This window comes from Crocodylus siamensis, chromosome 4 (assembly GCF_052110815.1).
Source record: "Crocodylus siamensis isolate JL-2025a chromosome 4, ASM5211081v1, whole genome shotgun sequence".
In the NCBI taxonomy this organism is placed as follows: Eukaryota; Metazoa; Chordata; order Crocodylia; family Crocodylidae; genus Crocodylus; species Crocodylus siamensis.
In genome coordinates this window covers 138,500,037-138,516,061 of record NC_143398.1, presented here as the reverse complement: position 1 = coordinate 138,516,061, position 16,025 = coordinate 138,500,037, and the positions used below count along the sequence as shown (strand labels likewise).

The 16,025-nt window shown below is 43.1% G+C and overlaps 1 protein-coding gene across 1 annotated transcript; it reads left to right on the top strand.

Moving 5' to 3' along the window:
* The first annotated feature begins 10,408 nt into the window (after window positions 1-10,408).
* On the top strand, window positions 10,409-14,066 carry FGF23 (fibroblast growth factor 23). The gene is made up of 3 exons (XM_090041127.1): window positions 10,409-10,631; window positions 12,774-12,877; window positions 13,626-14,066. The coding sequence occupies exons 1-3, from the start codon at window positions 10,409-10,411 to the stop codon at window positions 14,064-14,066; spliced, it is 768 nt and encodes a 255-aa protein (XP_089897253.1).
* The last annotated feature ends 1,959 nt before the right edge of the window (window positions 14,067-16,025 follow it).

The following is a 16,025-nucleotide window of genomic DNA, read 5'->3' as shown; positions in this document are numbered from 1 at the left end:
AGATAGTGCCTTTGGCAGCCGGTTGCCAAAATTACTAGTACATGCTGCAATCCCAGATCCAGTGGGCTGCACTTACTTGATTTGTTTCACGTAGGTGAGCTAAGCAGGATGTTTGTTTTAGTCGTGGGCAGTATGACAGACAGGCCATCCAAAAAAGGTCATTGCAGGATGTGTTTAACAACACTCAGGCTAAAATCTGTGGCAAGAGTGTACACACAAACAGAAAGTATCTACAGTACTTACTGTTGACTTCTCATGCCATTCTCCTAGAATAACTGTTATAGAAGCACCCTGCCCTCATATTTCTACCATTGTCGTAGGACTAAATGATTATAATGGTTCATAATGGGGGCGGGGACAGGAACAAAGCTGGATTCTCTGAACTTTTGGAAGACACATGATGCAGCTGGTGAGGAATAAAAATAGCTCTATAACATCTTAAACACAGAGACTTTTCCAAGATCCCAAGTCACAAATCCAGTGTGAGCTTTACTATGGCTAAGGGCCCCTCTACACATGCAGGTAAAAGTATGATGGGATCTAATATACAATCTACACAATCCAGGCTTCCCCTGCTATGGTTCCCCAGCCAGAAGCAAGCTCCCTATGGCTGGGAGCTTCCTCAGCTGATGGGGCTCCCATCCACAGGAGCACCCCATGCACCCCCATGGGTGGAGGACCACAGCTGCTGGGATCTCCCAGCTGTGGTGGGGGGCACCCAGGAGCTGGGTGATCGCAGTAGCTGCAGTCTTTCAGCTGCAGGGGTGCATTAGGCCACCCATGGCATCAGTTGGGAGCTTCCAGGCTCAGAAGTGCACATAGGCCCTCTCAGCTGGGAGTTCCAATCAGCTGACGGGTCTCCCAGCCACATGTTCAATTAACGGTGTGACAGGAAGCAGCAACAAAGTTATTACAGATATTTTGTGGAATAATTTGTAGCTTATTGCTCTTTTTATTATGCCACTAGTTGATTGAACATATGGCTGGATGACGACTTCAGGCATGACTAACAAGTTAATCATGCCTTAAGTGTAATGTGTAGATGGGCCTACCTCACATACATGAACTTGGGAAGAGACAGAGTGACGCTTCCCCATGCACAACAGTGCTCCCAGAACACCAGGGCATGGGGACAGAGTGGCCAATGCTCGCATTGATACAATGGCCATGGCTCAGTCCTCTGCCCCATCTCCAGCTGGGACACCATATAGGGAGAGCACAGGCTATACCTATTGCTTAATGTGGGGAAAAAACCCTGCAAAGATACTGCAAATTAGGTATATTAACACACCTGGGAGATGCACGTATATTTTTACTTGCAGGTAGATTTCTAGTAGATGATCCTTTTATGAACATGAAAGATCTCCCTTTGTGCACTTCAACAGACAGGACAAACCACAGATTGTCTGCTAAAACGTTTTTTTTGTGTGTTTGTTTTTAAAAACCTTCCAAGATCCAATTTCATGGTTACTCATGCCACAGTCGATTGAAGTTCTTAAACGAATGAAACAACAGAGCTACAGGCACAGGGAGTACCGGCAATCACACCAAGGGCAACACACAGATGCTGACCACACGGGTTTTAGCAGGTAACAAAGAAAGAAGTTACTTTAAGTTGTATATTGCATCCAAAACCTACCTTGAAAGAACATAAAGGCAGAAAAACAAAGCTCTCAAAGTTCAGGAACATCAAGGGTTGAGATTCCTTCTGTGGCCTTAATACATATACACTTTTTTAATGCACACATGCCCCATTGCACATGTATATTATAGTCTATTAATGACATGATCACAGCTTATTTTTTCCTCACAGAAGCCCTGCCTCATTCAGTGCAGAAATCTGACTGTGCTCACTTAACGAACATCTGCTCCATATTTTGTTTTATCTTCATGGTCCAGCCTGTGATCCAGCACCTTATTTACTATATGCTGTTCAAATTCAGCACTGAATACAAATGATCCATTTCCTCATGGGCTTTTCTATGGCACTCATCACTGTGGCATTAATTTACAGAAATGAAGGAATTTATGTTCACAATATCCCAGTTAGCTAATGGGATATCACAGTCCTATTTTAATGAAGAATAACTAAAGAAGAGAGAAACAAAGGTAAAATGGTCACTAGTTACAAATGCCCAATTGAAGATGCCAAGGGGCTTATCTGACCAGTAAGGAGTCCAGCAGCCCAGACTTGGCTCATGGACAACATAAGCTTGTTGACACCTCTGCGCTATATGTCCAAAGTAGTGTTTATAGGGACTTCAGGTGCAGGTGTGAGAGCCCAGAACATCTGCAAGTCAGATTCCAGCATTACAAGTCAAGAACCCAGGAAATAAAAACACACAATTAGCAACCAATTATGAAAAAGACTGGCTTGAATGACTTTCTCAGCCTCACACACAGAAACTCTTTAGCAGAAGGGGGCATGAAATCCAGTTCTCCAGGAAAGCATACAGTTGCCTTACCCATGAGCCCATCCTTTCATCTCTTACAATACCCTGACACATTTTATAGATTTCATAGACATTAGGGCTGGAAGGGACCTCGGAAGATCATCAAGTCCAGCCCCCTGCCCCGGGGCAGGAAGTCAGCAGGGGTCATAGGATCCCAACAAGGTAAACATCCAGATGACTCTAGAAGGCATTCAGAGTAGGTACTTGAACCACCTCCAGTGGCAGTCTATTCCAAGCTTTGGAGGCTCAGACAGTAAAGAAGTTCTTCCTTATGTCCAGCCTAAAACGGTCATGGAGGAGTTTGTGACCATTTGACCTGGTCATCCCTTGGGGCTCTCTGGTGAACAGACATTCCCCCAGATCCTGGTGGTCACCCTTGATAAACTTATACGTGTCCAGCAGATCACCCCTGAGCCTGTGCTTTTCCAGGCGGAAGAGTCCTATGGCTCTCAGCTTCTCTCCATAAGGTCTGTTTTCCTGACCTCTGATCATGCACGTGGCTCTCCTCTGCACCCTCTCAAGCTTCTCCACATCTTTTGTGAATTGTGGAGCCCAAAACTGGATGCAGTACTCCAGCTGTGGCCTCACCAAGGCTGAGTACAATGGGAGAATGACCTTACTGCACCCTTTTCAACTTCTGCAGCAAATGAGGCTTGGGTCTTACACATTCAACAGCCATTGTTACTACATAATCCTGGGCCAGTGTGTTGACATGTTTCATAACCATTTCAACACCTGGCATGGAAGAGCTTACCTAGCAATTAAGATATAAGGGGAGGGGGGAGGAGTGGAAATATCCAACAGCAAATCTGACCAGGGTCTTATAACAGGAAGCATCAGATCGCCTTAAATATAGTTGGATCTACCCAACTTGCCAATACATCTTCACCTAATTTTTGACACTTAACAGGAATTGAATTATACACTCCAAAAATATTCTAAAGCCTGGACATCACCAAGCACAATGGGTTGGTGACCTGACTAGTATCCAAGTATTGCCACAAGTTGAGTACTAATAAAAAACTGTCATGTGTAGTATAGTATATTAAGCTTCCCTGATACCCCAGCAGCAAAGGTAGCCTGCCAGAAAAGCAGTAATAATCCCATCACTGACCATACTTCCTCCCTTGGTGCTTAAGAAATAACACTGTTGCTGACACATTGTGACTTAGAAAACATGGATTTAAAGTAATTTAGATAAACCCTGTGGCAAGTGGTGAGAGAAGGAGAACAAGTAATGAGTGACAGGAGTTACAAAATATTCGCCTTGCATCCAATCTTAGTTAATGTCTTCATTAAAGGCCAGCAAGAGGAAATAAATGTCATAGCATGACATGCCCAAATGATGGTTACTAAAAGGTTTGCAAGTGCCAGCCAAAGCAGAGAGAGACACACACATGGATGGAAAACAACAGAATAGGAGAGAAGGCAATCTGATTACAGAAACCAAAATGACTCCATGGGCTCAGAAAAGATGTCCCTACTCTATGTGGGAGAAGGGTGCCATTACATGTGGGAAGTAAGGGAACAAGCACAAGCCAGACTTTGAGAGTGTGGATCAAGAAGGGATTCTTCTCCAGACACTGAGAGAGAGAATGAGCGTATACACATTGGATATATAAATTATTGTGAGTAGGTAACATAACAGTATTTTGGATAGGGAAACATGCACCTGCTAATAACAGGGTGCATTTACATGTGCAATTAATGTGAAGCAATAGACTCCAGACTTTATTGCTCTGGTGTTTATTGCTGTTTGAATGCGTGCCCGGGAGCACAGCACTTTGAGCTGGGTTGGAGCAGCCCTGGCTGGCAGGCAGCCCCCACACTGAAGCACCTTTGTGCTCCAGCCAGCCAGGGCAGTGCTGTGAAGTAAAAAACTCTGCAGCAGGATGGTACTTGTATTTACTTGTGTAGATCCACCCATAATGAAATAGAGCTTATGGGCCTCTTCATCCAACAAACCTAGACTTGAAGAACACTTGATGCCCCAAAGCTTGCCCAGTAGCTCTCTCAACTATAGAGTTGGTCCAAAGATAACACAAATTCTTGCCTGTCATACATTACCTGGACCATCACAACTACAATAACACTCTAACCCTACTAATCCTACATAATGCATTTTCATAACAAAACACCAAATATCAGTTAATATTTCATGAAAATAAAGGTTGTGCTCTGCACTGCTTATACCTTCTTAGTTCCTTCATTACTTAATTTTATCTCTAGCACTGCAACATAAACCACAGACCCTCACAAATTCTGATTTTCCTGCCTCTAGGCCTGTAAATACCACTCAAGCAATATTTCTCATGACACTATGGTAATTAGGCCTCTGGGCCAGACTCTTCAAGTGGACAATCAGGCAAAGAATGTTTTTCATTATCAAGTCATCAGACCCCTAAACAGCTGTTGGTCAAGCTCTTGGCCAAAAGTCTGAGTCAGTTCTTATTTTATCTGATCCTGATTTGCTGACCCTAAGAGCAAGTGGGTTTACTCTTAGGTTATAACGGATGGATGCAGACAAAATGACCTGATCTCACCTGATTCAGAGCTAGTTGGACAATTTCAACCCCAATGTATCTCCTTTTCATTTCAGTGGGAGGATTGTCTTTTTACTCAAGGACTGAACTGGGTCTATTTTAAATAGGTGGTGAAAGATTCATACATTTAAAGCACACTATTCTTCTCTTTCTTCCTGAGCTGTCACATCCTGGTTCCCTTTTGGACACCCATACTTGCTATTACTGGAATCATCAAGTACCTTTGACTAGATAATATCAATTCCAACAGAACCTATTCTACTCACTTTACTGATCCAAAAAAAAAATCACCTCACAGAATTAATGGCCCTTGAACCTAAGTATGAGAAAGAGAATTGACCTAACTGAGAGATTAGGAGTTATTTTATGCTTTAAGGCTTCCAGGAGAGGAGACAAACATTGGCATCTGAGTCATTCTAAAAGTGACAGGAGTCTTTGGGGAACTCCCACCTTTCACAAACTATTGATGGGGATCCTGGAGAACAGCCTTATAGGCGGCCACAAATTCCAGTGTCCCTCATTGTCATAACTTTAAAGCTAGCAGCCCTTTTCCTCTTCCTACCACTTCAGATATCTGAAGGGAAAAAGGAATTGTCATTTGAGTCCAGTCCTCAGTTCCTGCCTATCTTTTTGGAATACCAGTTTTTCTAGCTCAGGAGTTGGTAAGTAGAAAGAGAGGTGAAAGTCGGACAACGCTACAGGAAGATTCTGAAAACCATAAGATTCTTTCTACATGGGCAAAAGGAAAACCACAAACTCAAACACCACAAACTCAAACACCCTTCTTCTTACAAAAAGCTGCCAGAGCCTTTTGGGTAATTACATGGCACAATCAGGAAGAGAAAAACAAAATGAAATGAAATATATACAACATTAAAGTAGCAACGTTGCCGTTTCAGTAAATATTTAAATTCATAAGTGATATATTGTACACAAGACCGCGAAAGGTGCATTTAGAGTGCAGTCCATGCCAAGACTGTAGTATGATGTAGGCATACCCTAGCTAGCTTTAAAATTAGCTAGCTCAGGTACTGACAGATAAATAGATATTGATATCTGCAGCAGCATGGGGCCCAGTAAGGGCTGCAGCACTTGCCTCGAAGAAGCAAAGTACTTGGGCAGATAGCCCACAGAGAGCTTTCTGCTGCTGCAGCTACATTGCCCATACTCAAACTGATGACTTTAGAGTTGGCTTGGGTGTGTTTACCCTGAGTTGCAGCCACTGCTGTGACTGCGGTCTAGACATACCCTGATTTGGCTAACCACAGGACAATCAGAGAGGCCAAGAATGGTCTTCTGGTTAGAGATTCTGGCCTCAGACTCGGAAGTTCTTGGTCCAGTCTCTGTCTGTCACAGAGCTCCCAGTCCACCCTGGCCAAGTCACTTAATCACTCTGTGCTTTTCTCTTCCCACCTGCAAGATGGAGGAAAAGAAAATCAATTACCCCTTTTTTTGTCCATTTAGAGTGTAAAATCTCTTTCTTGGTCTTTCCCCAGACTATGGCTTGATCTTCAAGGCACTGTGGAGGATGCACCCCATTCCTCTGTCAAACACATGGAAAGGACTAGAAAAGTAATATAAATTCATTTACCAAAATGAAATGTCACACAAACTAATCATATATCAACATTCAGTGGAGCATGTGGTTCAACTGGGAAGAAAAAAAGGGAAACAAACAAATATATAAATTACAAACATGCACCTAAGTCAATGTGCTGAGATTTTAAGCAAATTTGCTTTAGCCTGAAAGCTTAAACAAACACAGTTCAGTAATATCAGGGGCAGCAATGACCCTGTTGGAACCTCTGCAAAACATTGAGCAGTGAAACACCCAGCAGTGGCTTTTGCTTCTATGCCACATAGGGAAAGGGACATCTGTCATCCACCAAATGGAGGTTGAACAAGTTCTTCTCAGTGATTTAGCTCTATTTCAAAGAAGGTGAACCTATAAGGTGTGACTGGATGCTTACTAGGCCTGTGTAAAGCAGCTAGCATTCACTTCGGATTTGGCCGATTCGGGGGACAGTGATTTGATCTGGTGATTCAAATCACTGCCCTGATTCTATTTGGCCGAATCTGATTTGGAGATTTCACAGAAGCCGAATCTCTGAATCAGCCAGGCCAGGCCCATCCTCCGCCCCACTTCCAGCACAGCAATGGCTGCCCTGCCTGCCCCAGCTCTCAGCACCCAGGGGGAAAAAAGCCCCAGCTCAGCAGGTGCTTCTGGGCAAGGGGACAATCCCCACTGCTCCCCACTACCCCCTGCTGCCCCCCGCTGTGTGGGGGGCTCTGCATGAGCCCCCAACCCCTCTTCCCCCACTCCCCCAGCCCCCTCACAGGTGCCCTGCACCGGCCAGCTCTGGCTCTTCAAGAAAAAAAAAACCTGAAGAAACCCCAGGACTCACTGCTGCTGCTGGCAGGGGGCAATCCCTGCTGCCCTGCCAGGTGGTGGCTCTACAGGAGCCCCGCAAGCCCGGAGGCTGCAGAGGAGTGGTGACTCCCAGGGCTTTTCTCCACTTTTTTTTCTTAAAGGGCCAGAGCCCTGGCAAGTGGGGCAGCCATGGGGTGGGGAGGTCGAGGGGGCTCATGCAGAGCCCCCCATGCAGTGTGGGCCAGTGGGAATCGTCCCCTGCCTAGCAGCACCTGGTGAGCACTGGGGCTTTTTTTTAAAGTACTGAGCTGGGGCAGGTAGGGCAGCCATGGGGGGGCCCTCTGGGAGTGGGTGGGGGTTGGGAGGGCTGTCAGGCATCTCCCACATGGTCCTCTCCCCCCAATCCCTAGCACCTAGTACTTACCAGCTTGGAGTGGCTGCATCTCCATGTTGCAGCCACCAGGGACTGCCCAAATCATTAAACCTCTCTGAATCTTTGCTGAAGGTTTGGAGAGCTTTGAATCAATTTGGACCTTTAAAGTAGTCCCTGATTCGATTTGTATTCAGAGATTCGGCCACTGAATCAGGTCGAATCTCCTCCGAATTGAATCACCACCCGAAGCTTTGCACAGTCCTAAGGCTTATGTGGATAAGCAGAGTATGCCATAGAATAGGTGCTGAACAGTTTTATCCAGGATTTAAAATTTGTTGTAAATCAGTCTCTAACTATCAGGAATTAGAAGACAGCCATGCCTACACAGGAAGTTCACTAAGCCAGGAAGTAGGTCCTTAAACCAAGTTGCACTGCTCCACATAGTGCATCCTCCAAAGACAGAAGGAGTGTAGCCATCTCTGCACATCACTTTGAGTGGGCTAGTGAGCTTGAGAGTTGGACTAATGGGTCATGTCACATAGCAATGCTAAGCTGTCACAGGATGTGGCCACACTCTTTCTAATGGATGAAACAGCACTGTGTATTTGTGGGCACAACTGCCTCACATGTGTTTTCCCATATAGATGAGCCCTCAGAGGAAAGACAGACACAGTCACCTACTCCAGGGTTGCTTTCACCTGTCTGAGAAGCGTCTGGAGCTGGATACTGTCTCTGACACTGCCTTGAACTACATGGGGCAGCAATTGGGTTGGGGGGAGAGCAGGGAGTGGTTGAGCAGGGGGAAATACTTGTGCTCCCAATAGCAACCTGAAGAGCTCCCCATCAAACAATTCTAACACAGATAAAAACACTGATCAGACCATTCTCACACTACATGGAATTCCTGAATGAAAGGAAAGATTATCAGTCCCGGCGGTCACTACGCCCTAAAACCTCCTTGTATAAAACTTTAGGAGGCATTTCCTCAGTGGGTATCGATCGATGGAGCTTCATCAGTTTGCCCCACTGTGAGGCCCGACATTGCACACTTGGGGCCAGAATTTTGCTGTCATTTACACAGGTGTGTACACAGATATGGGATCAGTCAAGATTTACACAGGTGTGTCTGAGTAGGATTTGGCACTAAGATGCTTGTTTTAAATAGTGACTGAACAGCAAAACATATTGGGACAGATTCCATGATACTGGTGTAAAGCTAAAATAATTTGACTGACTTTGATGGCCTTGCTCCAGATTAATCAACTGAAACTAAGAATTTGGTGCATCAGATGGAGATTCTGGGAACCTTTCCCTGTGTCTGCTTGAAAATGTACGTTACAAAGCGTAATCGGGTTTCTCTAAATGAGAGAGAAAAATCTATTTTTTTTCCACCAATTCTTCCATGTCATTCCATGTCTTTGAAAGCAACTTTAGCATAACCCAGATTCACAGCTTCTCTGTGCTATCAGTTTCCTTTCCTATTTGCATGATTTATTTTGATTGCAAGGTAGGAAAGAAAAGTTTGAAATAGGGAAAAGAATCCCAAATGATCGCAACAGCATCAAAATCAGCAAGACAGCTTGACAACTGGTGTTGTGTCCCAAATGACTTTTCATTACAGGTTTTACTTCAATTTGGCAATGTCCCTTTTATGACTTTTAGAAGATACTTGCTATATATATAGCCCTAAATGTGCTCATGGGTTAAATAGATCAGATTCAGCTCATATTCACCAGGCTAGTCTGTTTGGCAGGCTGAGAATCTGTAAAAGGAGTGCCATCTAGGTGCTCAAAGCAGGAACGGATAAACGAAAGTCTCTTGCCAAGTGTTTCTAGACACTTCCAGCTGCCTTGTCACTGTAAATCAAGCTATGGAGATGGCTCAAAATTAAGAACTTAAGAGGGAAGAAATAATAAGGAGAGTTTATGTTAAAAGGGCAGATTCTCCCCTCAGCTGGTAGAGCAATGCCCAAAGGTGACTCCCCTGGAGCAGTAAACTGCTGATTTTCACCAACATGAGAGCAGAGCCAAGCCCATGCACTTGCACACTTGTCTCTTGAAACAAACTGTGGGTCTGATCCAGCAAAGTGCTAAGTGTCTTTGACCTGAGAGGGAGTTGAGGACATTGGATGCATTTTAGGAAGTTCCCTGTAATCTGGTCAGCTCAGACAAGAAAAATATGGAAAAATAAATCTGAACCCAGAGGAAAAAGGGGAAATGAACACTGTTGAGTTTGAGTCATACAGTACAATAATGACTTCTCTTTCCTTATTTCTTGGGAAGAGCAGGGGGCGAGAAGCTTTCTGATGTCAGTGTTGCAGATAAGAGCTAATCATACATTTAACTGTTGAAGGCTGTCTTTAAAAACCATGTATTCTTCCCGGCCCCTGCCCCCGCCACTGCACAGAGGACCTGCCTTTCCTTGGGTCTCAGGACATGCCTAAAATGTTGCTTTGACAAAAATAAATAAATAAATAAATAAATCGAGGATGTGGAGAACAAACTTTTCCTGTGTGATGTCACTCAGTTGCCCTTTATAAGTGGCTGCTAACAAGCTGGGAACCCATCTGAGGACTCACACTCCAAATACACACAGAGAGGAGGCAGGAAAGAAGGAGTGAGAAGTATCGAGTTTCAGATACAGCACCAGCCACTAAGAAGAGAGCACCATGTTGCAGACCAGTCAGTACAGCCGCCTGGACTTCATGATCTTTGTCCTGTGCAGCTTGAAGGCTACAGCTGCCTTTCCCAACTCCTCTCCACTGCTCAATCCCAGCTGGGGAACCACAGATCGTCTGATGCACCTGTACACGTCTACCGAGAAGAACAGCTTTCACCTGCAAATCAGCCCTGATGGTTATGTGGATGGGACCCCTCACCAAACCATTTACAGTAAGTAGCTTGCTACACACACAGACCTCCCCTGAACAGGACAGACTTTCTACGTTCAGGGTCTGGGAAGTATCCTACCTCGGGTGAGACAAAGTAAAGAGAGCTAGGGCAAGGAGGCTGAATAGTGCACTGAGATTATTTGGAGACCAGATAGGGGAGATGTATTCACACTTGGAGAGCAGTGGTTAATTAAATGTTTGCATTTTCCCTCCTGATAAAAGGAAAATAGACTTTAGTTAAAGACTATGCTTTTGTAGGGTTGCCAACCCTCTAGGATTTCCCTGGAGTCTCCAGGAATTAGATATAAATCTCCAGGAGACTGCTGAGAGTCACCCAGGAGATAAATGATAGGGCATTCATGAACATAAATATTAAATGCTGAATCTGATCTATACAGGGTTTTTAAAAATGGAACAGTAAAGTACATTTGCCTTCCTGATGTAAAGTCTATGCACCATAATCAATAACTGATATACCTAAGCACACAGGCATGGTTATGTTGTGTGTCATGGGTACGTTGGCATTCCACAAACCTCTCAGAATAGATTCAAACAAAGCTGGCAACCCTATCCTTTTGTTTAACAAATGAACAATGCTACTTAAAACAATCCAAATGACATGACCTTCAGTCTTCATTTTATAAGTAATAAATGCAGGATACCTGTCAAAAACTGCCAGAAACAACTTCTCTCTATAGGTATGTCCCTGGTTTCCTGTCACAACTCAAATTTGTGTTGGACAGTGACACATCCAAAGCAGCTTATAAATCTAACCACTTCATTTTCTGAGGAAAGTGCAAATAATAGAGGCAAGCAGATTGTATCCGCAAAACCTGCTGTTGTGAATGGAAGATGGCTAATTTCATCCATGTGCTTGCATAAATAAATTTTCACTTTGGATATCTGCTTGAGAGAAAAGCTTGGGAACTATTCATCTGATCACTGTGTGAGAAATATCCCTGTGCATATGGAATGAATAATTGTATGTCCAACTGTAAATTAAATAATGGAATCTGCAAAAGTCAGGCTATGATGGGTAAACTTTTAACTCCCATTGACTTCTGTGGGACTTCTCATATGTAACTGATCTCCACTGGGACTAAAAGTTTCACAAATTGACTCAAAGTAATTTATTGTTCTAGCATAATTAAGGGACTCCTCTTTTGCTGTTCAAAACTTACCCTAAGTGTGAAGCCTTATATTCAGATACATTTTGTGACACTTAAAAATCACTCTGGTCATTTCACAACTCAAACGTTAACCTGCTAGGAATATTGAGGATTGCTTTCCATCTTATTAATGCAGCATACATCTCCTAACTGATAATGTGTAGATAACAGAGATAAAAGTTTATTTTCTTTTTGGATAAAAGATCTATTGCTTAATTTATGACTTTTTATGAGAAAATAAACACTGGAACAACTGAACAATGCTACCTGTATTTACTCGACTATAAAATAACCCTGATTATAAGATGACCCTCCAATAATTAGATTCTATACCTGGAAAATAATATAAAATTTATAAATGTTACATATTAGGATCTAATTATTAGAGGTTTGTCTTGAATTTGTCCCCTTCTCACAGCTACAGCAGGGAAAATAAATTTGGGGGAATCAGTTAACCCCTTTGTCTTTGCCAGTTTCTACCCCCTACTGCCCCTACCCCCTACTGCCCCTTCCCCCACTCCTTACTGTCAGACCTGCTCTTCCTGAGCACATGGGAGCAAAAAAGTAAATTTGAAAAAATTGACCTTGAAATAAACATAGCTTTAGTGATTTGTATACAACTCCCATAGACTTAGCTCATCTATGTTTGATACATTTTACTTTTTTTGAAACTGTTGCAACTTTTAGCACAGGTGCCCCATAAACATAGTTTTAAGTAGTACTTGGGCACCTTAGTTCAAAGCAAAGAGACTTTGCTATCCTATGCTTCATTGGACTGAAATAAAAATACAGGAAAAAAAAAAGTATTTGCTTCACTGGCATGAAATTAAAGAGAGAGGCCACTTTGGAAAACTGTGATTAACTAAACTTTAAAGTGCCAAGAAAACAGGTTGCAAAGAAAGTTTCAGCTAATTTTTTGTTGAAAGGCAAAAACCCTTCCCTGATTTTGGACACTATCCTTTTTGTTTCTGCAGGTGCTCTCATGATCAAAGCTGAAAACGCAGGCTATGTGGTGATAACTGGTGTCAAGAGTGGGTGCTATCTGTGCATGGACATCCAAGGAAATATCTTTGGATCAGTGAGTATTTTTAACCTTCCTGAGACTTGAGTGAAATGCAGAGCAAGTCTTGCCAACTGCTATGGGGCTACCTCTTCACTGGTATAAATCTCCATTGTTCCAGTCACTAATCTGACATATTTACACCAGCCAAGGACCTGGCCATTAGTCTAAAATAAATGTGTTGCTTTTAGTCAGTTATATTAACAGACTTAATTTTATGTCAGTTATGCCAGCAACACTCTGTGCCAAAGCCAAGGGAACTGCCATGGGATAAGCCTGGGAAGGTCCAAATCCATGTCATCTGTGGGTATGTCTGCGAAGACATTGAAGCCTCCACAGAAGTTATTTTATATGAACAGAGATATAACCTCAAAGACTTGGAGGGACTATGAGTGCTTATCAGATTAACATTTTACTAAGACTTTCTTGCTACTACTTAAAGCCAGGGTCTGAGGAGAGAAATTAGAGTCCAGTCCTACAATGCTCTGAGTATATCCTTGATGGTAGCAAGCCCCCTCAGCTCTGATAAGCATCAAGGATGGCTGATAGGCACTTTTACTTGCTGTACTGGGCCCTTAAGACCTTTGTAAAAAAACCCAAAGGGCCTAATTCTGCACTTCTTTCTCATGTGAAAGGGCCTGTTGAAGCCAGTGGAGCTCTTCACATGAATGAGAACCGCCAGATGTAGCCATTGGTCCCCCTGTTGCCTACTGACACTTGTTAACCCACTGAACCATTAACAGTTGCCCTATTTTTGTTTCTTAAGCATTACTTCAATCAAGAGGACTGTGTGTTTAAACAAAGGACACTGGAAAATGGATATGACGTGTACCAGTCTCCCAAGTACCACTTTTTGGTCAGCCTGGGCAGAGCTAAGCAAGCTTTTTTCCCTGGTATGAACCCACCACCTTATTCCCAGTTTTTGTCCAGGAGAAATGAGATCCCTCTAATTCGGTTCAACACACCTGAACCCCACAGGCACACTAGAAATGCAGACATTGATCCTACGGACCCCCACCAGATGTTGATCCCCCAGAGAAAGATCTCTGCAGTGCAGGCCCTGCCACAACGGTTTCAAAGTAACTTCGCCCACCTGCCCAGAGAGCCCATGCGATTCAATCCAAACGATGTGGTCAACCCAGATGACCCTCATTCCATGATGGATGCCAGGAGGCACGCCAGCCCTCGTTTCTACATTACAAGATAGCGGGGTGTTGCTCCACCATAGACTAGAGACATGGGTGAATATATTAGACAGAAAGAACTGGCTCGTGCCCTAGAAGCTTTGATACCCAATCTCTAACCTTCTTTCACATGACCTATTAGAAACCTGAAAGATGAATTTGAGTTTTGTTTGTGAGAATGACCTGTTACTGGAAAATTGAATGATGTATTTTTACAGATTGGGCTTTATGTTACTTGAAATAAGCTATATTTGCAAGGTAATAATACAAACCACACATTGGAGAGTCCAAATCTCCTCTTGCTTACCTCAGTGTAAATAGGAAGGAACTCTACCCAACACTGAGGAATTAATTGTATACAATTCCTAATGAGGCCTGAGAGATTTGGGTCCTACAATGTCTTAATGCTAGTGTAGGCAGGGAAATTCACTTCCAAACCACCCTGCAAACTCTAGGACAATGGGCACATAACTGATTGTATTTTATAGAAAACTTCCTTCAATGTATTTTGGTTTGTTAAGATCAGAGTCCAAGTCTCCTTTCACACCAGTGTAAAGCCAAAGTAACTTCACTGATGTTAAAGGAGAGTAAAATTGGATTAATTTTCAGGAGAATTTGGTCCTAAGGAGAAAGAGTTAGTTTGGATACAATAAGAATTGACCATGCTGAACCCATACTGAAATTACTTTGAGGTCTGGAAAGGCTCTGGCAGTCTTTCACTCTTTGTATTCATAATTCCTTCTATATTGTGCTCCTTGCAGTCAGTCAAGGTCCAGGGCAGAAGTGTAGGGAAATAAAATGAAGAAAAGTTATTTTTGCAGTATTTCCAACCCAGAGAGGAGCAAGAGGTATCAAAAATAACAGGTGTGACACAACTGTATCCACCAGGTTAGTGTTTTTGGTATGTATGCTACTTAACTCTATTGGATAAAATCACAGTTGCTCAGTTGTGTGTCGTAGGCCCTGCACAGCTCTAACTGGTAATGGAGATACTCCTCTAGCTAGAGTCTGTCAGGATGAGTATTTCTGGAGTGAAAGACTTGAATTCTATCCCAGCTGTTTCCTTGAAGGTCCAGGAGGGTCACATCATGCTGCAGAGCTGCACAGGGAAGTCCCTACATGGCATTGTCCCTACCTGGCATTGTTTCCTACAATAAGTTATACTTTTTTCTTAAGATCTGCAAGTATTGGGGAAAAAACCCTCCTTCTCCTGTGATTTCCAGCCTGGTTCAATCTAGATGGACTGGTAAACACTCTAGATAAGCTCACTTATCAGAACTGGGCCTCTCTCTTGAGGTTTGCCCAAAGTTAAAATGTAGTTTCACCAACAGATAAATGGAAAATTCTGGAACCACAAGAAGAGGAGAGGTCTGATGGAGTTTTTGTACTTTTCTAAATTTTAATCTGTTCCCATAGATCTGCAAAACAGGATTGGAAAAGATCCCAAATAAGGCTGTCTTGTGATGAGCTTCTCTGGCATTTCATGTTTCTGATAAACCTAGAAACACTCTTAAGATTAACCTGGTAATTTAGAAACCAGTCTCAAAATAATTAAGAGTAGGAGAGGGAACAGATATGAAAGACAATTTGAAACATGTATTCCAAACTCCAAAAAAAAGAGGCTGGGCTTTAGGTAAAGGTGCTGGTCAAAACAGTTCTTTTTGTATCCAAACTCCTTAAGACAGCGAAGCCTTACCTTCAGACTGGCTAGATGTGCTGAAGGGAAAGTACCTAGAATGCACCAGGTGCTGTTCTCTTATGCAAAACAGTCTCTTCCTGGATCAAATGATTCAGTGCAGCAGTGGCAGCAAGTGGCTCCTACTCCCATGTTCTTCAGTGTAGTGGAATCAGGTCCTTTGCACAGAACATGGAGGCAGGTGTCAAACAAACTATGCTTTGCCTTCAGGAATATTTAAGTATGACTGACTTCAGTGGAGCTTTACCAGGGATGAATTAACTCATCATCTTTAAACACAAAGAGG